Consider the following 22,687-nt stretch of genomic DNA (forward strand, 5'->3'; position numbering starts at 1 on the left):
CCTTGGAAGTTGTGATGCCAGGGCCCCTGTGACTCTGCCATGGAAGGCATGACGGAGACTGCTCTGAAGCCTGGTGTTCATCCCCGAGAGAGCCCCGCGGGGCCCAAGGCAGTGGTGGTTGGACTTGGGGTTTTTCCACTGGCAATCAGAGTGGTGAACGTTATGCTCACTTCAAGCAGAAAAGCCCTGCCCGGGTAGCTCAGTTGGTTAGAGCATCATCCCAATATGCCAAGGTTGCAGGATAGATCTCCCGTCAGGACACATACAGAATCAACCAATGAATGCATAAATAAGTGAAAAAAGAAATCAGTGTCTCTCTGTCTCTCTCTCCCTTCCTCTCTCAACTCAATAAATAAAGAAGCCCCGGCCAGTGTTTCTAAATGGTTAGAGCATCAGCCCACACATGGAGGGTTGAAGGCTTGATTCTCGGTCAAGGGCTCATATCTGGGCTGCAGGTTTGACCCCCTGCATGTGGGAGTCAACCAATCGATGTTTCTCCCTCTCTCTTAATCTGTCCCTCCCTTCCTTCCACTCTCTAAAAATCAGTGGAAAAAATATCTTCCAGTCAGTATTAACCAAAAACTAACAAACAAATAAGGTAAAGAGGGTAGGGTCCTAGAAATCCAGAGTTGAACAAGCAATCTTTTTTTTTTTTTAGACCGGGAGGAGAGGGAGAGAGAGAGAGAGAAACATTACTGTGATCGGCTGCCTCCTGCAGGCCCTCTAACTCAGGCATGTGCCCTGACCAGGAATGGAACCCACGACTTCTTGATGCACCAGAGGATGCCCATCCAACTGAGCCACGCCGAAAAGGGCTAAACAAGCAATCTTTAGGAAGGGCTGAAACTAGAGAGACTCCAGTGACCTGGAGGCAGTTTGTGGGCCTCCTCTCCAGAGAGCTAGCCTATTGAGACTCGTGACAACTTCCACCTTTGGGTATCTCACTCAGAGCAAGTGCCAACTTCTCATGAGAGAGAATCTGAATGGCACAGCTGAGCCAGCGATGGTGAAGGGTGGGGGTGCGGAGACCACCTGAGTCGGGAGAGTGGTCCCGGGGCAGGCAGCCATCTGGACAGGTGATTCCTAGGGCTCCCATAACAAACGGAATGACTGAAAAGACAGAAATGTACAGTTCTGGAGGCTGGAAGCCCAAGATCAAGGTGTCAGCAGGACTGGTTCTTTCTGAGGGCTCCAAGGGGGAATCTGATTCATGGCTCTCCAGAGGTTCCTGGGGTAGGGTGGCCAGACTTAGCAAATAAGAATATAGGAGGCAGGTTAAATTCTAGATAACAATTTTAAAATATAAGTGTATCCCACACAACACTTAGGACATACTTATAAACACACACACACACACACACAAACCCTCTAGTTTATCTGAAATTCAGATTTAACAGATTGGCTTGTACTTTATCTGCCAATCCTACCCTGGGGCACTTGATAAAAATACCACTGACCTCATCCCCTTGTGCGATTCAGTAGGACTGGGTGGAGCCCAGCCAGGAATTTGTTATTATTTTTTTTAATGGCGTTCAGCTCACTGGCAGGGTTGGGAAACCTGTATTCCAGCACACCAGCGAAGCAGGACTTTTAGGGGAATATAGGCAGGCGACGGGAATTTTTAGAATTGGGGACCACGGAAAAACACAGGGCTACAAATTGGGAGAAGGTACATCTCCATAACACAAGGAAGCCAGGTGCAGGGAGCAGCAACAGTTGTGTTTACATAAGACAAGGGAGCTGGAAGCAGCCAAAAAGGTCTATAATATTTACAAAATAAAGAAGAAGGAAGAAAGCCAGACCGAAAAGAACAATGAGGGAGGAGGGCATCACATGTCCCTTGTGGTGTTTGACCTTTGAGTTCAGGAGTTACTATAGTAACCAGTCTAAGGGAATAGTGACCAATCAGAGGGGATACCAAGGCACCAGGATCTGCAGCCTTTATAAGCCATAGGGAAAGGGAACTCAGAGGGACCCTTTCCCCCTCCCCATGTGGGAGTCTGTACTTGTTCTTCAATAAATCTCCACCTTTGCTATACTACTCTCTGTCCGTGGGTTCATTCTTCGACTCTGGCGGACAAAGAATCCGGGTTCCAGTCCAAGAATTCCGTTTCACCAGGCTGGCAGGGGACCAGCTCCTGCCACCATGAAAAGACACATTTTGCCCTGACCGGTTTGGCTCAGTGGATAGAGCGTCAGCCTGCGGACTCCAGGGTCCCAGGTTCGATTCCGGTCAAGGGCATGTACCTTGGTTGCAGGCACATCCCCAGTAGGGAGTGTGCAGGAGGCAGCTGATCTATGTTTCTCTCTCATCGATGTTTCTAACTCTCTATCCCTCTCCCTTCCTCTCTGTAAAAAAATCAGTAATATATATAAAGAAAAGACACATTTTCATTTCTCAGTCTTTAAGGGGCGAGCTAGCAGGAGTCAGGCCCCCAGAGAAGCTGTCCCTGGGACCATGCGGGAAGGGGTCGGGGATCCTCTCAGGTGTGGCGCCCCTCCTCTCACTACATTGTCGGGACAACCCGCTCGGCTGCTTTTCCGCAGGCCGCCCCATTTCTTTCTTTTTCTTTATTCCTGTTCTTTCGCCCCATTTCTTTTGGAGCCCCTGGTTTTTCTGGGGTCTGAGGATCTCTGCAAGACTTGACCAACCCGCCCCGCCCAAGTTGTAACTTTCCAAATGCGCCGGAGCCTGAGGGCTGGGGTGGGAGAGGAAGTGCGTGGGACTCAGCACAAAGAAGAGCGAAGAGGCAGGCGGGGCTCCGGGTTCTCCCTGAAAGCTGCTCCCAGACCTTCCCCGGAAAACCGCACACCCAGGCCCTTCCGCCCCGCACTCCCCGCTGCCTGGCGAAGGAAGGGCCGGGGCCCTGGGGGGCGTGGCCAACCCAACTGCAGCCAATCCCCGAGGGGAGCTGGTTGGAGGGTGGGGCACCCCGGGGAGGGGCGTGGTTCCACAACTTCAGCCGCTCAGCTGGACCAATCCCGACCCGGGAGGCGAAACGGACCCCTACCTGGGCCCAGGTGAGCTGCACCGTGCGTCTCTCGGCGGCTCCGCGCCCGGGATGGAGGGAGCCCGGGCGGCATCCAGAGGAGACCGAGCCGGAGCCGAGTTGCCAATGGAGCCCTTGGAAAGCCAGGAGCCGGGGCTGGGGCAGCCGCAGGCCCCCGCGGAGGAGCGACGGCCAGAAAGTCCCGAGAGCAGCCCGGCCGCGGCCGTGCAGGAGGCGACCGGCGCGGGCCAGGACCCCTCGGGCGGGAAGAAGCTGCCCTCGCCTCGCCCCGCGCGCCCGCGGGTGCTGCCCGCCAGCCTGGGCTACGGCGCCTTCCGCCGCCAGTTGTCCGCTGGCCCCGAGCCGCCGTCGCCGAGGCCCGCTGCGGCCGAGCAGCCCCGGGACGGCGAGGCGGCGGGAGCCGAGCTGGTGCCCTGGGCCGCCCCGGGGGAGCCGGCGCCCGGCAACTGGGCGCCCGTGGAGCTGCAGGTGGACGTGCGCGTGAAGCCCGTGGGCGCGGCCGGCGGCAGCTGCACGCCCTCGCCTGCGCCCTCCCGGCGCTTCATCACGGTCCCGGTGCCCGAGTCCCCCGCCTTCTCCCGCCACGCCGCCCCCGTGTACCCGCTCCTGCCGCGGACCGCGTCCTTGGGCAGCACGTGGAGCCGCGGCTCGCCACTGGCTGCCCCCCGGGCGGAGCACGGCCTCGACGCGGAGGGCCAGAGCAGCCCCACGGAAGGGGACGCGGAGTCCCCGGGCTGCCCCACGTGCCGCCGCCGCCGCCAGGAGCTGGGGAAAGAGGACGCCGCGCTGCTGCAGCGCGCCGAGGCGGACGGCGACCTGAAGCTGCACCCGGCTATCAAGCTCATAGGTACGCGCGCCGCCGGGTCGGCCTCGCAGCCCGAGGTCCCCAACAGCCACCAGCCCTGGGCCCTGCTCTGGAGGGACTAGGGGACCCGGGCGACCTTCCTAGTGTCCGACCCCACCTGTGCTCTCTCTGGCTTGGAACTAGCAGCATTCTGGTCTGCGTAATTATAATTCAAATGGTTTTCGATGAAAGTATAAAACCACTGTTCTTCCCCCTTACGTTCTCCCGACAACTTCCACAGCCCCGGTCTTTGCGCAACATCTTTGAGCAGCCCGGGGGGAGGGTTCCCGGGGAGCGAGCGCAGTCCGCGGCTCCCGGCTCCGGGCCGCCCGCTCGCAGGCTCAGGCTCCCTCTCCGTCCACTGTGCACCGAGGAACACTTGTCTCACCCCCCACCACCCCCACTCATCCCTGCAGCAACTTCTGCTGAGACAGTTAGGGTGTGTGTGCGTTTCTTTGTGGGGTGGGGCAGGGAGGCGATCGGCAGGGAATAAGAAAGAGCCTGGAAATGATAGAAACAAATAAGCAATCCTGGACCGGGAGCCCCGAGGGAGTGGCTGGGAAAGCTTCCTGGAGCTAAGCCTTGGACGGTAAGTAGGAGGGTTGGTGGGTTGGTTGGTTTGTTTTGAGGGGAAGGGTAGTGGTTTCATCTGTATTTTCTTTCTTAAATTTTTTTTATTGATTTTTAGAGAGGGATAGAGAAATAGAAACTTCGGTGAAGGAGAAACATCGTTGATGGGCTGCCTCCTGGGAATGGAGCGGGGAAACCCAGGCGAGTGCCCTGACCGGAATCAACCAGTGACCTAGTTCATGGGTCAATGCTCAACCACTGAGCCACACCAGCCAGGCTGTATTTTCATTTTTTTTTTTTTTTTTTTACAAGGAGAATGTATTTGTTACTTGTGTGATTAAGGATTGCGTTCTAGCCCGGCTGGTGTAGCTCAGCTCAGGGTTTGAGCATCGACCCAGGAACCAAGAGGTCACTGTCCATATTCCCGGTCAGGGTACATGCCCGGAGTGCGGGTTCGATCCCCACCCAGTAGGGGGCGTGCAGGAGGCAGCCGATGGATGATGTTTCTATCCCTATCCCTCTCCCTTCCTCTCTGAAAATCAATAGAAACTTAAAAAAAAAATTGCTTTCTAAAGGGAGTGCGTAGGACTTTTTCTTTGCCTGGAAGTTTGGGAGACAAATGGCTGCGGGGGGCCATCTCCCAGGTCTGCATTGTAGCCAAGTGTGGAAGGTGTCTGCGACTTTAGTAACTTACTGTATTTTTTTACTGCTCTGTTTTCTGAAAGGTTGGAGCTGAATTTACTGTTCCATCACAATATTTATATTTACTGAGGTGGTTGGCAGGGTTATTTTCCTTTGCTTCTCCAGACTTTTTAGTTCTGCTTTTATTTTAAGACTGTCAATTTATGTATCTTTTATTCCACGCAATTTCAAATCGCTTATTTGGGTAACACCTTCACTGAGCTATGACTTACATAACACAATTCACCCATTTAAAGCATACAATTCAATAGTTTTTAGTATATGCAGAGTTGTGTGACCATCACCAGTCCATTTTATAATACTTTCATCACTCCGAAAAGTGCTGTATCTTCTAGCTATCATCCCCCAGCCCAGGCAGCCACTAGTCTACTGTCTGTCTCGATGGGTTTGCATATAACACATGTCCTTTTGTGTCTGGCTTCTTTCACTTAGCACATAGTGTTTTTAAGGTCATCCATGATGTGGTTAGGTCCCGCGGGCCCCCCCTCCCCCCCATCTCCGGAGTTTCTTTCCTCTCTGCAACCTCATGCCAGCCATCTGGTCCCCTGGGGCTTTGGGCTGCTGACAACTCACACTTGCCTAGTGCTCTGCAGCCTGCGAAGTGCTCTCTGGACCTATGAGGCTTCCTTGGTGGCCTCCAGACCCGGACAGACAAAAGAGGCAGGTGTGATTTCAGTGTTAAAACTGAAAACACCAAGAACTCTTGAGTCAGAACTTGAACCCAGGTCTGTCAAACTCCAAATCTAGCCCTCGTTCCTCTCTCATTTGTAATTTTATCTCCGGGTACCTTTGCCCAGTCTATTAGCTGCTTGAGTGCAGGGGCCTTGCCCTGTTCTTGGTGAATTTATACCGTGTCTAGGGCACATTAGCTGCACAGTAAATGCTTGTTAGCCAGTTATTTGTCCTCTTTTTTAAAACTTTTATTTATTGATTTTAGAGAGCTAGGAAGGGAGAGAGCAAGAAACATCGAATTGTTGTTCCACTTATTTCTGCATTTATTGGTTGACTCCTGTATGCACCCTGACCAGGGGTTGAACTTGGCCTTAGCCTATCAGGACAACGCTCTAACCAGCGGAGCCACCTGGCCGGGGCTTGTTCTCTTTCTTGAATAGGATCTTATTTAAGAAGTAAACATCTAGCATTTTTCTCCCAGATAGGCTGTTCTCACCTAAATCGAGTGGCTTATCCTCGTGTCTGGGCCGAGGGTGGGGGTGCTCCTGTGGGCGTGATGCTGGGGTATAAGTCAGTGGTTCTAACCTGTCTCTCCTGGTTGTCCCTTCCCCTCCCCAGGGCTGCCCATGTACATGAAGTCCCTGCGCTGGGCCCTGGCGGTCATGGCCGTGCTCCTGGCCGTGTCCACGGTCGCCATTGTGGCCCTGGCCTCTAGAACAGGTATGGTGCCTCCTCCCAGCTGTGCTTTGACAGGCAATCCGGGGTCAGCCCCTGCCTGGGGGTCTTTGGGCCCCACACAAACTGTACAGCCTTCTGCGGTCCCTGCCCACCTGCTTGCCCCTCAGTCAAGGCGGTGGCCAGGTTTTAATTTTTTTAAGGAGCACGCACTCAGCTCATTAGTTTACCCTGCAGCTCACCTGTGGTCTCTGTTTTCAGGGGCCGTGTGCCGGCCGTGTCCCCATGGCTGGCTGTGGTCTGGGGAGCACTGTTACTACCTCTCTACTGAAGCTCAAGCCTGGGAGGCCAGCCAGGCTTTCTGCTCCGCCCACCATGCTACCCTCCCCCTGCTGAGCCACACCCAGGTAAGGAGGGAGGGAGGGAGGGTAGGCAGTGGAGGGGTGTGCGTATCATTACAGTGTACAGGTTGCTAGCCCTAGAAGGAATCGCAAGGATCTAGTCCAACTCCACATTTCAGAAAAAGTCACCAGGCTTGGAGAAAGACAGTGGCACGCAGGGGCACTAGACTTCCGATCGCCGAGGTCTTCAATTTCCTCTTCATTCTAAGTTGTGGAGGTGGAGGTGGGCCTGGAGGGCCAGAGCAGGGCTGCCCTCGCCCCGTGTGGTGGCCATGTAGCCAACAGGGAGCTCAGGAACCAGTCTGCGCTGGCAGATCTGAGGGGAGACACATGCATACTCTTGGGAGGTTATATGAAAAATTAATTACATTTAGTGGGTATGCTGTTCAGGTCTTGCTATAATAACGCAGGGTGACAAATCACCGCTAAAGTCGGTGACTTTAGCCCACAAGCATGTCTTGATCTGTGGGAGGACTGTCGGGCTGGTCTTGGTTTGTCAGACAGCTCAGCTTCAGATGCAGATTGCGGGGCTGGCCTTGAGCCCAGCGGGTTTACTCCGTGACTCTCTGGTCCTTCTACCCGAGGGAAAGTCTTCATAAGAAAAATGGCAGAAGGGCAAGAACCAAGCACCGGTTAAGGCTTCTGCTGATGTTATATCGGCTAACATTCCATCAGCCAAAGCAAATAACAAGGCCAAGCCCAACGTCACGGGGACAGACAGCATAGGGTCTCCATCCCCTGCGGAGGGGGGAGAAGAGTGACTATTTGCTGGATAATAATCCAACCGGTGGGTTTGAGAGTGGCTATAAAAGAGGACCTTGACTTCATTTTATCTAATTTAGGTGCCAAGAATCTATGTTAGCTGTTCTCTTATCTAAGAAAATGCAGCATCAATAAATCTTTATTGAGCACTTTCTCTATATTGTTTTGGGGGGAGGGTGGAATTCAGTGATGAGCCTGAACAGCACAGCCTCCATCTTTGATGGCTAAGAGAGCAATGAGTGAAGCCGACATTAATCAAGAATTTTAGATCTTTGTATGCATACAATTTTATTTTCTTAGATTGTTCCTGCTCAGTCCTGCAATAAACGATTTCTGCCCCATACCACAGGGAGCGCAACTTCTGTCTTTTTCTTTTCTCTGGAAGAACTCCTGGAAGTAGACATAAAAATCTGCTGGAGAAAATGTTTTACAGTGAACATAAATTATTATATTAGTAGAAATAACATATCTCAAAAAACATGGGGAAATGAAGAAGGTGCAGTGTAGACTGAAAAAATTTCTCAGTATGGTAAATATAGATGTGAAGAATAAACATGCTAATATTTTAATGGTAGTTGGCATGTAGAAGAGGCAAGATTTCGAGTGATATTTGATTTTTTTCTAGCCCATGGAGGTAAGAGATGGGTATAGAACAGTTTCCGCCCAGCCTGGACTGGACCTTGAGTTCTTATCATTGTGAGATGAGACCAGGCTGGGCAGAGAAACCTATCCAGGCCCCTGCATCAAAGGACCCAGCCTGATCACACCTGCAAGTTAAAAACCAGTGGGAACATGGGCAGGTCCCTAGACGGCTTGAAGCTGGGGAGGGAGCCTAGCAGGGCAGGGACTTGGCAGCTCTGCATAATTTTTCCATTTCCTGAGACAGAGTCACTGGGCACAGCAAGTGTCATCAGAAAGCCAGTGCCCTTCAGGCCTTCATCAGTCATGGTCAATCCAGAATGACCTTGGACCTCAGCTGAGCAATGGCCTCCTGGCTAGTGGGTCCTCAAAAGGGGAGCCAGGTTTAACAGATTAAAAAAAAAAAAAAGCACACAGGATCAATCGATTGAAACATAAGTAAATATTCAGAAAATATGTTACAGGGCCTGGATAAGCTCCTTCCAAAAAAGAGCTTCTAAAAAGCCCCTTGCAGAGAGACCCACACTAAGATTTGGGTCCAGGCAGTTAAAATCCGGCCTGTGATGACTGAGCTCTGGAATCCTCCCCAGGTTTGGACCAGGGCCAGAAGCTCCAGGAGGTGCCGAGCCAGGGGTGGGGAGCACAGGCTGGCAAAGGCCAAGCTTCCTGAGCTGGGATGCACAAGCCCCAGGACATGCCACGGTACCAGGGAGTGCACACGGCTCATCCCCAGAGCGGGTTTTGCTCAGTTAGCAAAAAGGAGAGTTTCAGGCCACCTATGTCATCTCAGACCCACTCTCCATTGGCTCCATGACAGCTTCATTTTGCAGGGTGAGGAAAGGAGAAGCTACCTTAAATGTACACACCAGCTGTGTAATTTACCACAATTTTAAAAAGTGTATGAAGATATAGAAAATACTTCGCCTGACTTTTAAGGTGTAAAACATGAGATTTCAAGTACATTCTGCCCAGGATCATAATTTCCCTCCCCGCACTGGTGGGAAAGTTGGAGACGCACCCGCGGGAGGTGGCAAGGCCCCAGGATCGCTGTGCCATCATTACCGAGCAGTCCTTTGAGTGCAAGTTTCTGGAATTTATAATTCTTTTTTTTTATGTATTTATTTATTGATTTCAGAGAGGAAGGGAGAAGGAGAGAGAGATAGAAACATCAATGATGAGAGAGAATCATTGATCGGCTGCCTCCTGCACACCCCCTACTGGGGATCGAGCCTGCAACCCAGGCATGTGCCCTTGGCCGGAATCGAACCTGGGACCCTTCAGTCCACAGGCTGACGCTCTATCCACTGAGCCAAGTCGGCTAGGGCATATAATTCTTGACAATGCTTTTCCCACACCACTATTTTTTCTATCAGTGAGAACAGGTTAATGGAGTCTGAGCTGCAAGGGAAAGAGGCCGAATGGAGAGGGTATTGCTGCATGGGACAGGCCAAGGCTCCTGTCACCAGGAGGCCAGAGCTAGGACAGAAAGGCCAGGGTGCCCTTGGCATTGCTGTAAGCATCAGATGAGGTTGTGTGGGGAGCAGGGCGCAAAGCTTTGCACACCACCCAGCAGAGATGGAGCTTCCTCCACAGAGGGGATGTAGTGAGTGTGTACTCTGTGCCCTGGGCTCTATACATGCTATCTCGGGCCTCATTGCAAACATCCCCATTTTACAGTGGACCTTGCTGAAGCTCTGAAAGGCTGGGTAAGCTGCCTTAGGTCACAGCCCAGCAAGTCAACAGAACCAGAGTTTGAACATGGGACAGCCTGGCTCCAAAGCTCTACGCTTCACAGTGACAGCTCGCCTCTAAGCCCTGGTGTGCCTTTCCCAACCAGCGGCTGACCTCTCCCCGGAGGGCAGGTCTGTGCAGCCATGCAGCAAGATGCTTGGGCTGCTCTGCCTTCTGACTCACACCTCAGGGCCAGCCTCATCCTCTCCAGAGCTCCCCTCCCAGCCCTGCCCATGGGCCCCAGCTGGGGGCATGGAGCCAAGAGGAAAAAGCCAGCTAAGGCAGGGCTTGTGTGTGTCCTGCCTGTTCTCATCACTCTCCATTTTCATATGCCGTCTGATCTCTGGGATCTCAGATGGGTCAGCTTAGCAAGGTTACCTGGAAGTTGCTTCTGGCCCCTCACAGCTACTGACTGGCTGGTGCTCCCTTGGGAGTAAGATGTATGTGTGCTTACACCTCTGGGGCACACAGCTGTGGTGGGGGCCCAGTGTTGGCCGGGGCCCTTGGTGGTTACCGGCAGGATCACAGGGAGGCAGTTTTGCTGAGCTGGCCGACTGCTGGGCTCTGATGGTCCATGGTGAGTGAGACTGAAGGATGAATAGGAGTGGCACGGTCATCACTCCAGTACTCACTTGCTAATTCCCAGGGTTAAATAGAGGTTTCATCTTTGTCAACTGAAACCATTTTCTGGGGAAGACCTGACTATGTCGTTAAATCCATTTATACCATCCGCTTCACTAACGTGACTATATGCTTCTTGTCATTGTGGGCGAGGTGCGATTGCTGGTGTGGTCTGCCTTTTCCACAGCATCCTTTCATATTTACATTTTCTTGCGTAACTACATTTTTTATGTCCTTGTCATCTCTAACAGCACTGCAATTTTCCATCGTGTTGCTATCCCATAATTGGCCTGGTTATTTCCCCATTGCTGGGCATTTGGGTGGCTTTCAATTGTTCTTTATAAATGGTACTGTGTTACCTGCGGGTAAATTCATTTACTCCCCTTTATTCTCTTGGATTTACTCCCCAACGTGGAATCACCCATCCAAGTGACTAGAACCATGTTCTTGATCTTGTTATGGGCGTAGCCCCAAGTTATGTTCCAGAAAGACTGGGCCAGTGTGGACCGGCAGCATTGCACCGGGAATTTCAATGTAGAAACACCTTTTAAGTGTAATTGAATTGCAATTGAAAAACAAGTTGAAAATTTTGAATTTAACATTAATACCATGTTTTGTTAAAAATCTGACATCAAGAATAAATCGTTAAAATGATCATTTCTAATAGCTAACACACTTGTTTTCATTCTTGCTGTTCCTCATGTTTGTGTCTCTGTATGTACATACTTTTTCATTATTATAATCAAGCCACAACTGTGATTCAGCTTTTTCACTTTCTGTGACCCTTCACATACTACAGCCCCGTGCTACACCTTTCCCCTGTAGTGCTCCATGGACTTCCTATTTTTTTAATGGTCTTAATCAGTTCTCACACTGAACTGAGACAATGTAACTGGTGCTCTTGCTGGCAGTTATGTTGTTGACCATCTGCCCCCAGGAGGCCCCTGCAGCCTGATCCATCCCATCACTCACCTCCTCCCAGCTTTGCTCATGCCTTTCCCCGCCTCTTCTCGGAGCCTCTTTGCTCCTCTTGCTCAGTAGGGATTGACATTCACATCCCCTCGTCTTGGGGACTGAGATGGGATCGCCCCCATTTCTGGGCCCCATCCTGAGTGCAGCACCTGGCAACCAGCAAGCAACCCATCCAACTTCCCGATTCCTGGTGTTTGGGCAAGTTGGGTTGAGCTGAGTTGCTTCTCTGGCCTGGCCAGCTGAGAACTTACAAAAGTCCCGGTGAGACGAGCCAGCATCCAGAGAAGTGACCAGCTGCTTCTCTCCCTCAGGACTTCCTGGGCAGATACCCTGTCACCATGTACTCCTGGGTGGGGGCCCGGCGAGGCCCCCAGGGCTGGCACTGGATCGACGGGGGCCCCCTGCCACCCCAGCTGTGAGTGACTGTGGGCCTGGGGGGGGGGGGGGGCGCTCCTATCCCTATTCCACTAGCATGGGCTCCCCAATGTGACCAGAGTAACATCACAGCAAGCGCCAAAGGGGGGTTGGAGGCCTTCCCCACTGCAGACACCTCCCCCACTGCCATCTGGAGCCACCATCTCCCGACACTCAGTCCCCCTGCTCCACCCCAGCCTGAATGCCTCTCGGTTAACCCCATACCCATGCTCAGGGCCTGGTTTTGTTTAGTCCCCACCACCCCATCCCTTGTCTAGACCCCCAGTACCATCACCCAAGCAGGACTGGCACCCTGTTCTACAGATGAGAGACATACATGTGTGCGACTCAGAGAGGTTTACTGGTTCACCCAGTGCTGAGCCAGGGGCATCCTCACGACTCCTGCCGCAGGGCTCCTTCCACACCCCGGGCCTGGCCAGTGGGTACGCAGGCTGGAGGGCCTGCGACATCCTGAGCGCCCTCCTTCCTCTCATCCTTCCCCAGACTCCCAGAGGAAGACAAGGACCAGCCGGGTCTCAAGTGCGCGGGCCTGGAGGGAGGCAAGCTCATGGCTTTGGACTGCGCCTCTTCAAGACCCTGGGTCTGTGCCCAGGGGACCAACTGACTGGGGTTCTGCCCATTCCAACCCTGTTGGAGGCATACAGTCCACCACCCCCCTCCCCGGAGGGGAGGCCTGTTCCCTGGACCCAGGATCCCGCCGCTCCCTGCTTGGTGCCTGGGGCCCTGCCTGAGCGAAGTGGGGAGCTGGGCCTCTGTTGCAGGAAGATCGCCTCCGGGGAAGGCTTTCTGTGGCCCATCTTCGCCTCCAGCTGCTGAAGAGGATTTGTTCAGAGACCTTGAGATGGTTTTTTTTTTTTTTGCATTTCTGAGCCTTGGTCTCTCCCTCATGAAAATGGCCATTACCCATTCTCTCCTTTACCTGCTTCATCACAATGCACCCTTCAGTCCTAGGGGAACAGAAAGGATTAGTGATCACAGGTGAGCCCCATCTGAGTGGACATGGAGCCATGAAATGAGTGTTCCACTGGTTTGTGGCCAGAGGGCTTGTCAGCAGTGACATCCTTGCTATAAATGCCGTTTCCAGGCGAGGGGCACACAGCTGATGACCCGTGTCAGCAGGTGAGAAGTGGTGTTCCCCGGAGGAGGAGGGAGGTTGCACACTGATGGCCAAGGCTGGGGCGATGGGGAGGGGATCACCATGGTAGGCGAAGTTCCTGCAAAGCACGGGGTCCGACAGGAGGCTGTACCTGCATCTAATCTTGGTGCTGAACATTCCACACAACTGTGATACAAACTTTCCTTTCCAAATTTCCCTGGGAGAAGCCTGTGTTGGTTCATTTAAACCAGTAGCATGTATAGAATGTATGCGCGAGTCCGCAACAACGCACTTGACAAGCAATGAGTCTTAGAAGCACCCTGGCTCTCATTCCAACAGCAAATTAACCCCAGGGCTTGATAACATGTTTGATTTTCACTCCAAAGCCCTTCTCAGCAGACACTCTGTGCCTGGTGCATCAGGCTGGTTCAACATCAAGAGCCTTTGGGTTCCTCCCAGCTTCAGGGCCTAGTACCAGGGATCCCAGGACACAGGTGCCACTGAGAATCAGCTGTGGCGGTGCCTGGAGTGTGGTGCTGAGGGCTGGAAATCTGAGTTACTCAGCTTCACTTGGTGAAGAAGGGGGGAGTAAGAGAATGAGCTTATTAGGACGTTACTAGTTACTGTCCAAAGTTGGCAAACCAAGAAATCAAAAGTGTAAGCTTATTATTTAGAAATATGGAGACAAGTACCAGAATTGCGAAAATAATTATAAAGCAATTAAAATTGATGACAGAAGTCAGAATCGTGGCTAATAACTGGGCAGAGGAGCCAGGGAACATCCTGGGTGCTGGGCATGGTCTACTCTAGATCTTGATCTGGGTGGGTTGAGTATAGCTGCAGAAAAAAGTCACCAAGCTGTTATGCTTAAGGTTAAAAAGTAACATCTGTCTTTAAAGACCAGGAATAATCATTAGACTGATTATATATATACATATAACACACACACACACATATACTAGAGGCTCAGTGGACAAGATTTGTGCACTTGGGGAGGGGGTTCCCTCAGCCCAGCCTCTCGCAGTCCAGGAGCCCTTGGGGGATGTCCAACTGATGGGGAGTGGGCCTAAGCCAGCAGTCAGACATCCTTAGTGCTGCTATGGAGAGGGAGAGGCTCCTGCCACCACCACTGCACATGGCAGGACTTCTGGCTGAGCCGTGCTCCCCCTGTAGGAGCGCACTGACCACCAGGGGGCAGCTCCTGTGTGAGTGTCTGCCCCCTGGTGGTCAGTGTGCATCATAGTGACCATTCACCGTTCAGTCAATTTGCACATTAGCCTTTTATTATATAGGATATATATATATATATTACATACATCTATATATTTTTTTAAGAAAATTGGTCACTGGGTACATAATTATTTGGGGTCTAAATAGTTACCTGGAGACTGTTAGAAATTTAAAATAAATGCTGAAGTAAATGTTACATATTATCATCACCTGATTCATCTTCCTTCAAAGATTCCTTGGCTCCCTGGCTGGTGTGGCTCAGTTGGTTGAGCGTCGTCGGTGCACCAAAAGGTTGCCAGTTCTATTACTGGTCAGGGCACATGCCTGGGTTTTGAACTCAATCCCTGATGGGACATGTGGGAGGCAGCTGATCAATGTTTGTCTCCCTCTCTAAAAAATCAATAAAAACATTAAAAAATAAAAGGTTCCTTAGCATATTTCTCCACATCTTCCCTTATATGTTTTGGAACAATTTTATGTCTTTTAGTTATTTCACCAACCCAGGTGAGCTCCAGTTCAAAAGCTTTGTCCTTAACTTCATCATGTAGAACTGATTTTTTAAAAACACATCCTTTAGTAGTACTAACTTAAAATCATATTCACATTTTTAAAAAATACACAAGACTCATATTTATGTCCTACTTTGATAAAAAGAGAAATTAAATTTAAAAAAGTTTTTTTAAAAAAGGTCCACAAGAGTCTGATATGCAGCCGGCTTGAGAACTACTAGCTTCAGAAAACAATGCCACCGCTGCCTTTCCCTCCGGCCTGTAATCACCCATCACGGAGGTACATGCTCACAAGTACGTTTCTGCATCACCTTCGGAGCATGTCTTTCCCTTCCTATGAAACAGAAGCTGGAGAAGTCACACAGCAGGTTGGTCTGCGTGGAATTCCTCTGAGTAATGTTTCTAGTCTCTTTCCCACCAGGCACTGCCAGGTGCTATTGTTTGAAATTCACATCTAGCAATGCTGCTACCAGCACTGGCTTGTTCCATGTGCTTTCAAGAACAGCCTCTGACACCGGAGGGCGCAGCAGCCCACAGCCCCTGAGGAGCAGCTCTGGACATCTAGTCTTGAATAGTCATCTTTGTTAAGCACATGGAACTCACCATCCCCCAAGTACGGAGTTTTTGATTCAGTGGGTCAGGGCCCTCACGTGAGGTTTCTACCAGCTTTCTTGGTGATTCTCATGCAGAGGGGCCAGAAGCCACATTCTGAGAAACCCTGTCTAAAAGAGCCCATCTTGCTACCAGAAAAAAATAAAGTATATATGTATATTTTTTAAGTCAACTTTGAGGTCTAATTTGCACCAAAGGAAATGCATTCATCTCAGGAGCACCTGCTGACAAAGGTAGGCACTTGCAGAACCATTGCCAATCAAGATATGGAATAGCACCAATACTCTAGAACGGGTGGGCAAACTTTTTGACTCGAGGGCCACAATGGGTTCTTAAACTGGACCGGAGGGCCGGAACAAAAGCATGGATGGAGTGTTTGTGTGAACGAATATAAATTCAAAGTAAACATCATTACATAAAAGGGTACAGTCTTTTTTTTTTTTTTTTTTTAGTTTTATTCATTTCGACCGGGCCAGATCCAGCCCGCAGGCCATAGTTTGCCCACGGCTGCTCTAAAAAGTTCTCTCACATCCCTTTGCTGTCAACAACCCTCCCTCTTGGACCTTTAGCCCCAAGCAAATAAATCTGCCTTTGATCTCTACAGATTAAGTTTAACTTGTTCCAGGATTTCATATAAAAGAATCGTACAGTATGTACTGCTTGGTATCTGCTGTTTTAGCTAAGTATAAGGTTTTAAAGACTTATTCATGTTGCTGCACTTATCAGTAGGTCTTTGCTTTGTAGGAATGTATCAGGATTTGTTCAGCTCCTCTCTAATTGGTGATACTACGGTTACCTCCAGTTTGAGGCTGTTATGAATATAGCTGTGAACATTGGAATACAAGGCTTTGTGTGGACATAGGTTTTCATTTCTCTTGGGTACCTGGGGTAAGATTACCTGGGGGTGTATGGTAAGGATATGTTTAATTTATAAGAAACTGCCAAACTGTTTTCCAAAGCAGCTGTGCCATTTTACAATCCACCGAAACACAAGAGTTCCAGTTGCTCCACATCCTTGTCAACACTTGTTGCCAGTCTTACACTTAGCCCATTACGGTGGGTGTGTAGTGGAATCTCAATGTGGTTTTCATTTGCATTTTCCTGATGGCTGAGAATATTGAGTTTTTTTCATGAACTCATTGGCCATTCATATATTTCTTTTGTGATTCTGATACTGATGGTCCAGAGACCTATTTAGAGAAACCCCACCTAAAACATCCATGCCCACAGGGCAATGTTTTAAGTGATTTAAATGGAAAATCTAAAATATCTCCCAACTTTGTGAAATAGGGTATTTCAATATGCAGAATTTAAAGAGTGACATGAACACCCATATGCTATCTACCTAGCTCTAACAATAAACATTTTGCCATTTACCCTTATGTATATATAAAATTGAACAATTTGAAAATGTTACAGACATCAACAAACTTCACCCATAAATACTTCAGCTTGCATCTCCTCAAAATAAGGATATTCTTCTATGTAACTGCAATTCCACCATTAACTTAATTTGGGTCACAGAGATTTGAGAAAATGGTTGCCCGAGGCTTCTGAGAAAAGTTGCCTTGCTCTTTAGACACAAAGAAAAAGTTTCATCTGGATATGAGGCTCAGTATGGGGCTGTCACATGGAACTCAACCATGGGAGCCAAGGCACCCTTCATTGTTCAAGCCCATTTGAGTTGGATCTTCTGCTACAGGCAGCCAACAGTATCGACAGAGGAGTGTACTACAGTTGGGACTTTGAGGGCCTCTTTGACTTCCATACTGCCTCGTCTCTCTGATGGATCCTTGACTGAGAGCCCAGTTGAGTCTGAATGCCTTGCTTTCAGCCTAAACCCTACTACGCTGGCCATTAGTTTAGTCTAATCCCAGATGTGCTTGTAGACCAGCCGTGGGCAAACTACGGCCCGCGGGCAGGATCCGGCCCATGTGAAATGAATAAAACTAAAAAAAAAAAAAAAGACCGTACCCTTTTATGTAATGATGTTTACTTTGAATTTATATTAGTTCACACAAACACTCCATCCATGCTTTTGTTCTGGCCCTCCCGTCCAGTTTAAGAACCCATTGTGGCCCTCGAGTCAAAAAGTTTGCCCACCCCTCTTGTAGACCCAGAACCATCAGAAAACATGGTTTCTCTGCTGGTACCTGGAAAAAATGCATGAAGGCCCTGCATACCTGTGGTCCCAGCACCGTTCTGCTGGTAGACCCCTACCTGGTCCCCCAATCAACCTCTGTCATCAAAACCCTGTTCTCTGAGTCCTCCCCAGCATTTCCTAACTCCCCTGAAGCTGGGATTGCTTTTTCTAATTAGAGCAGGCAATGGAAAGAAAAATGAGGACAACTTTGTATTGCCTTATTTATACCCTGGGAAAATCTAAATATCAAGTCAGGATATAATAAAATCAGGATGTAAACAGCTTTTGTTTTTTCAAGTAGAAAAAATTTTTTTAAAAAATATTTAGTTACAGCATATGATGGTGGACTGAGGTTCTGAAGAGTCTCTCAGGCTGTCAACCATCAACCTCGAGAGATGTGATGGTCTCAGATTTACACTCTAAATTCCATGAAGCCTGCATTCCTCACACTTAGGGGAACAAATTAAAAATGGTTCTTGAAAGGTGGTCTTAGATAATTATACTCACAGACACTAATTTCATTATTTAATGTATTTTTGTTCCTCAGACTTTCTAGAATCACGTGATACCTGTTTAAATCATAGTGGGTATATACAGCTTTTCAATGCAGAAATAGCCTCATTATGTTAGTTATACCATGTTTTTATTTCAGTTTGCTAAATGAGAAGAAATACAAAACAAAAACAAATGAAAACCCCAATTTCTTCTGCAGGTCCAGTCTGTCTTGATAGCAGTTGTTACAGACAGCCCTGAAGCAGCTGGAATATAGTCGGCAAGGACCCAGGTGAACAGTTCATCTTGAATCGTCGCAAGTATAATTTGATTTCCTTTGGTGCCTTGCACAGTAAGGCACTATTAATGATATAACAGAATAGAAGGTATGCCCACAGCATAGTTCTAGTGACAATTTACTAAGACAGGTTACAGTTTAATGATGGTGGTGGTGATTGTTTCTTTCACTTTACTATTATTTGTTACAATAAGGGTGTAGCCTTTATATTCCACACACACAAAAGAAAACAAGAAGTGCTTATGAAAAAGTCCCTGCCCCCACCCCCTTTTCAAAAACACCCCGAATGTAGCAATTCAATACAACAGAAAAATCAAGACTTGTTTGATTTCAAATTGTCAATAAAAAAAGCAAAGTATGTAATGCAACAGCTGTTTAACTTTCAACTCTAAAACAAACAAAAATTCCCAATATTTAAATTTCTCCAGCACACATTCCAGTATAAATGCTCTGAACTGTAATCAGCTAGTAATGAATGGAACAGAACCTTAGAAGTTATATTGCTTCCCTACCCCCCTTTCTTTTATAATTAGAGGGTCGGAGGTATTAGGGGATACAAAAGTCAGAGGAAGAAGAATTAAAAAGGAAAATTCCAAAGGCTGCAGTTTGTACTAGAAAGGAAGACAGCATTTTACAAATGCTCAAAAAATCTCAAGACAAGTTACACAATTCATTCACTATCACTCCTACTTGAAAGAATAAAGACCTCTGCGTCTTTTATAAAACTGTATTTTCAGAACTGCATTACAGGTTCACCAGAAACTATAGATGTAGTTTAGGCTTCATCAGGAAAACAAGTTCAGTTCAGATCAAGTTAGATACTGTATATCTAGCCTAGCTGGATCGGTGTCTGGAACTGCTCCCTGTGTCACCCCAAACAGCTGTAAACTAAACAATAGTATGTAACTCCATAGGAAGCTTAAGGATTGAGGATATGTACACAGCTAATTATATCTCCCCTGCTTCGCGCTCTTCAGAGCTCCTCCTGTCTTCTGATCTGCCATTAGCGCTCTCATAGGACCGCTTCTTATCTTTTCGATCTCTGTCACGAGGTGATCTGTCTCTTGAATTCCTGTCTCTGTCACGTGATGCTAAGTCTTGGTCTCTGAATCTTTCTTTTGAGGATCTGAAAAATATTAATTTAAGGAGCAAAATGTGTTGGGGAACCCAAAATCCAAGAGAAAGAATCGGATAAATATTAAGGTATGACTGCTGAAGACATACAGAATATATCCAAGAAAGACAAGAGTCAGTGTTCTGACAGAAAAGAGCACTACCATATCTGGTAAGGGTCTATCTAAAACAAAGACATGGGTGAAAACAAACAGCTAAGGGTGAAAACCATATGCGAAAATTATAGGACATTCTCATTCTGAGAGGCAATCAAAAAAGCTTCCCCAATTCATAGCAAATGCATTTAACATAAGAATTATAGACAATAACTTAAAAAAGCAAAAGGTATTATCTTATTTTAAAATATATAATAGAATGTAGATCCCACATAGGATGGAAATCAATGTCTTAAACAGGGGCTCTGTAAACTTTTTTTGCTGTCTGGTCAGAGTAAATATTTTAGGTTTTGAGGTCACATACAGTCTCTGTGGTGTATTCTTCTTCCTTTTCTTTACCAACCCTTTAACAATGTAAAAACCATCCCTAGGTTGCTGCCTATACAAAAACAGGTTAGGGGGCCAGATTTGGCCTGCAGGGAACTTAGATAAGAAAACTACTCATTTAATGACAAGGTAACCATTCATTATTTTAAAAATCTGCTTTACTCCTCCTGAGTTAGCTCATTCAACCAACAGAAAAAAAATCAGGATGGAAGACAGAAAAATACAATCACACTATTATAAATCTTGATTAACCGTGACTCTTTTTCTTTCTTTTTATAGCAATGGTGGAAATTTATTGAGAAACAAGCACAGACTCCCACGTGAGGAGGGGGAAAGAGTCCCCAACCATGACTGTTTCTTAATACCGCCTCTCTATTCCCACACCCAACTTCAACAAAGTAAATAATAACAAAACAAGCTCATATCAGAGATTCAGTCAGTAGAAAAACCAAAGGACATTACGGGATCAGAATTAATATAGAATTTTCTATACTTTCAACATTTAGAATGAATCAGTACCACATATTATGTTTATTTCATTCTTTATAGGTGAGATAATACTTTTACATAATTACCTCACTTAACCCATGTTCAGAATTTGGATCTGAGGCCTGATTAAGTAATATTTTCAACATCTATGGCAGGAAAAAACTACTACCATACTCAGTTCTAGAAATATAGTTAAAGAGGATTAAACTAAAAAGGTAGAAAGATAAAGTAATGCCAACTTCAAGCATTCTGCTTAATAAGATTTTAATGAGCTTAATTTAAAAGTGATGTGTAAGAAACACCACCACACAGTACACATCTGGCAACATTAATCCTATCCATACTTCATGAGAATGGAATATGGAGATGATGAGTAAGAGGTCAGTAATAATAACTGAAAATCAACTATGAGATGAGCATCAACTAATGCTTTGTGAGAAATCACAATGACTATACACTAGCAGTTTCCATTCACTATTTCACTCAAATTACCAATAGTCCCAATGAAGCAGGTATTCTTACCATCTATCTCTACCTAGTAGACGGGAAAAGAAAGGTAGGATAATTAAATTACTTAGCCCAGGCCACCGAACCCAAGTAGTCTGACTCCAGGGTCTGCACTATATGTCTGAACAGAGTAGGAAGCAGGAAAATGAAAATGGCCCTCATTTACCAAGAGTAACTGTTGCAAGGGAAAGTTCCCAAACAGAATATGCTTATATCAGAGACCAGTATTTCAGCTGGGGCAGGGGAACAACAAATCATTAAAGACTCTTAACTGAGATTTTTACTTTGAAAATTAAACTCAAATATATAGCAATAACTTGTAATAACATATAGGTTTTAATGGCAACTTTCCAATAATTTTTGGTAAAAACAAAGACTATTACTTTGAAAGAATAATTTGAAGATTAGAAGTGCTCTAGAGAAAAACAAAACTTTTACAAAAATAATCCTCTTTAGGACATGCTGAAAATTTAGTAGAGGTATCACGTGTATGGTGGGAAAATGTCCTATACAACTTCATAAATGCAGGAAGCATTAGGGACTAGAATAACACAATCTCAGATGAGCAACCCTTCTATCTCAACCACCATAAAAGAGGTGACAGACACCAGAAACAATGAAAGGTGGGCGGGCTCTCCAGAGTAATTGTCGACCATCCATCAACCAGCAGAATGATTCCCAAAATTTACAGTGCAGTTAAAATTCATAGAGAATTTTTTAAATGCATTTTTCTGGGCATGGCACCGTGCCTACCTACAGTTTTAAGAATTTGAGATAAGTGGCAAATCACACTATCAGAAACTATCCCTTACATAAATTCCCTGCTCATTCTCTACATTTTCCTGATAACACTTTATAATATCTTTTCCTACCTGGTTTTATCTGTTCAAATGATACCCACTTTATTCAAGTTTTATCTACTACCTGAGCCATTTTTTTTATTGCTCTGGAACGTCCCACATCTACACTCCTGTATTAGTTACTCTATGACATACAGTTTAGCACTTTATAATATGCTAGGTTTTATATCAGTCTGTTGTCCAAGATGTTAGTCCTGTGTTCTAACTCACTTGAATAAAGTTGCTCAACTATGTTATATTTGGTATTGTTTACTAGACCTACAGTAGAACGTATACAGTTCTTCCTGATTAAAGTTACCTTAAATAACTTTAAGAACTTCTTGGTTTGCTAAGAGAGTAGAACTTAAATGTTCTCAGCAAAAACAAAAGAGAGAGATAAATATGTGAGGTGATAATTAACTAATGGTGGAAATGTTTTTGTAATGTATATGTACCTCAAATCACCACAGTGCACACTTTAAATATCTTAGAATTTTATTTGCCAATTATACCTCAATAAAGCTGGAGAGGAAAGACCTACTTGGAACAAATCAAGAATATAATAAATATTGATTGACAGCCTATGAACTAACTCAGCTTGTGAGTGGTTTCAGGGAATGGCTGGTTAGGGATCAAAAAAACACAGAAAGTTTAAACAGCATTCTGTGGATTCTGGTTTTTATGTAGCATAACCCATAGACAAAACCAATAGAGACCAGGAACTCAAAACATCATATGCATGTTTAAGAAGAGTTTTCAAGGCCCGGGCCAGTGTTGCTCAGTGGTTGAGCATCGACCTATGAACCAGATCACACACGGTT

General features: G+C 47.2%; 2 protein-coding genes across 31 annotated transcripts in view; one reads left to right on the top strand and one right to left on the bottom strand.

Moving 5' to 3' along the window:
* Nucleotides 1-2,962: 2,962 nt before the first annotated feature.
* Nucleotides 2,963-22,123, top strand: KLRG2 (killer cell lectin like receptor G2). 7 transcript variants are annotated; one of them, XM_036329041.1, is made up of 7 exons: nt 2,967-3,858; nt 6,418-6,519; nt 6,736-6,881; nt 11,912-12,015; nt 12,519-13,154; nt 15,050-15,238; nt 18,338-22,123. In XM_036329041.1, the coding sequence occupies exons 1-5, from the start codon at nt 3,063-3,065 to the stop codon at nt 12,637-12,639; spliced, it is 1,269 nt and encodes a 422-aa protein (XP_036184934.1). In that variant the 5' UTR covers nt 2,967-3,062; the 3' UTR covers nt 12,640-13,154; nt 15,050-15,238; nt 18,338-22,123. The 7 variants fall into 7 exon arrangements, with proteins under 7 accessions (XP_036184940.1, XP_036184941.1, XP_036184939.1 ...); XM_036329044.1 differs by having other exon boundaries at nt 12,519-13,013; XM_036329042.1 differs by lacking the exon at nt 15,050-15,238.
* LOC118666623 (putative RNA-binding protein Luc7-like 2) overlaps nt 18,247-22,687 on the bottom strand; it is a 62,977-nt gene continuing 58,536 nt past the window's right edge. For 23 of the 24 annotated variants that reach the window (XM_036329049.1, XM_036329055.1, XM_036329054.1 and 20 more), the window contains one exon: nt 18,247-19,541. In XM_036329049.1, coding sequence (XP_036184942.1) covers nt 19,364-19,541 — 178 coding nt within the window. In that variant the 3' untranslated portion in view covers nt 18,247-19,363. The remainder of the gene's footprint in view (nt 19,542-22,687) is intronic. The other variant, XR_004970988.1, reaches the window with a different exon arrangement.

The sequence above is a fragment of the Myotis myotis genome, unplaced genomic scaffold (genome assembly GCF_014108235.1).
Source record: "Myotis myotis isolate mMyoMyo1 unplaced genomic scaffold, mMyoMyo1.p scaffold_m19_p_11, whole genome shotgun sequence".
Classification (NCBI taxonomy): domain Eukaryota; kingdom Metazoa; phylum Chordata; class Mammalia; order Chiroptera; family Vespertilionidae; genus Myotis; species Myotis myotis.

Bases quoted from the DNA above. Each gene is read 5' to 3' on its own strand.
- KLRG2 (XM_036329041.1), top strand. From the start codon at position 3,063: ATGGAGGGAGCCCGGGCGGCATCCAGAGGAGACCGAGCCGGAGCCGAG. The intron at 3,859-6,417 runs GTACGCGCGCCG...TCCCCTCCCCAG, and splicing joins CCCGGCTATCAAGCTCATAG to GGCTGCCCATGTACATGAAG. The intron at 6,520-6,735 runs GTATGGTGCCTC...CTCTGTTTTCAG, and splicing joins GGCCCTGGCCTCTAGAACAG to GGGCCGTGTGCCGGCCGTGT.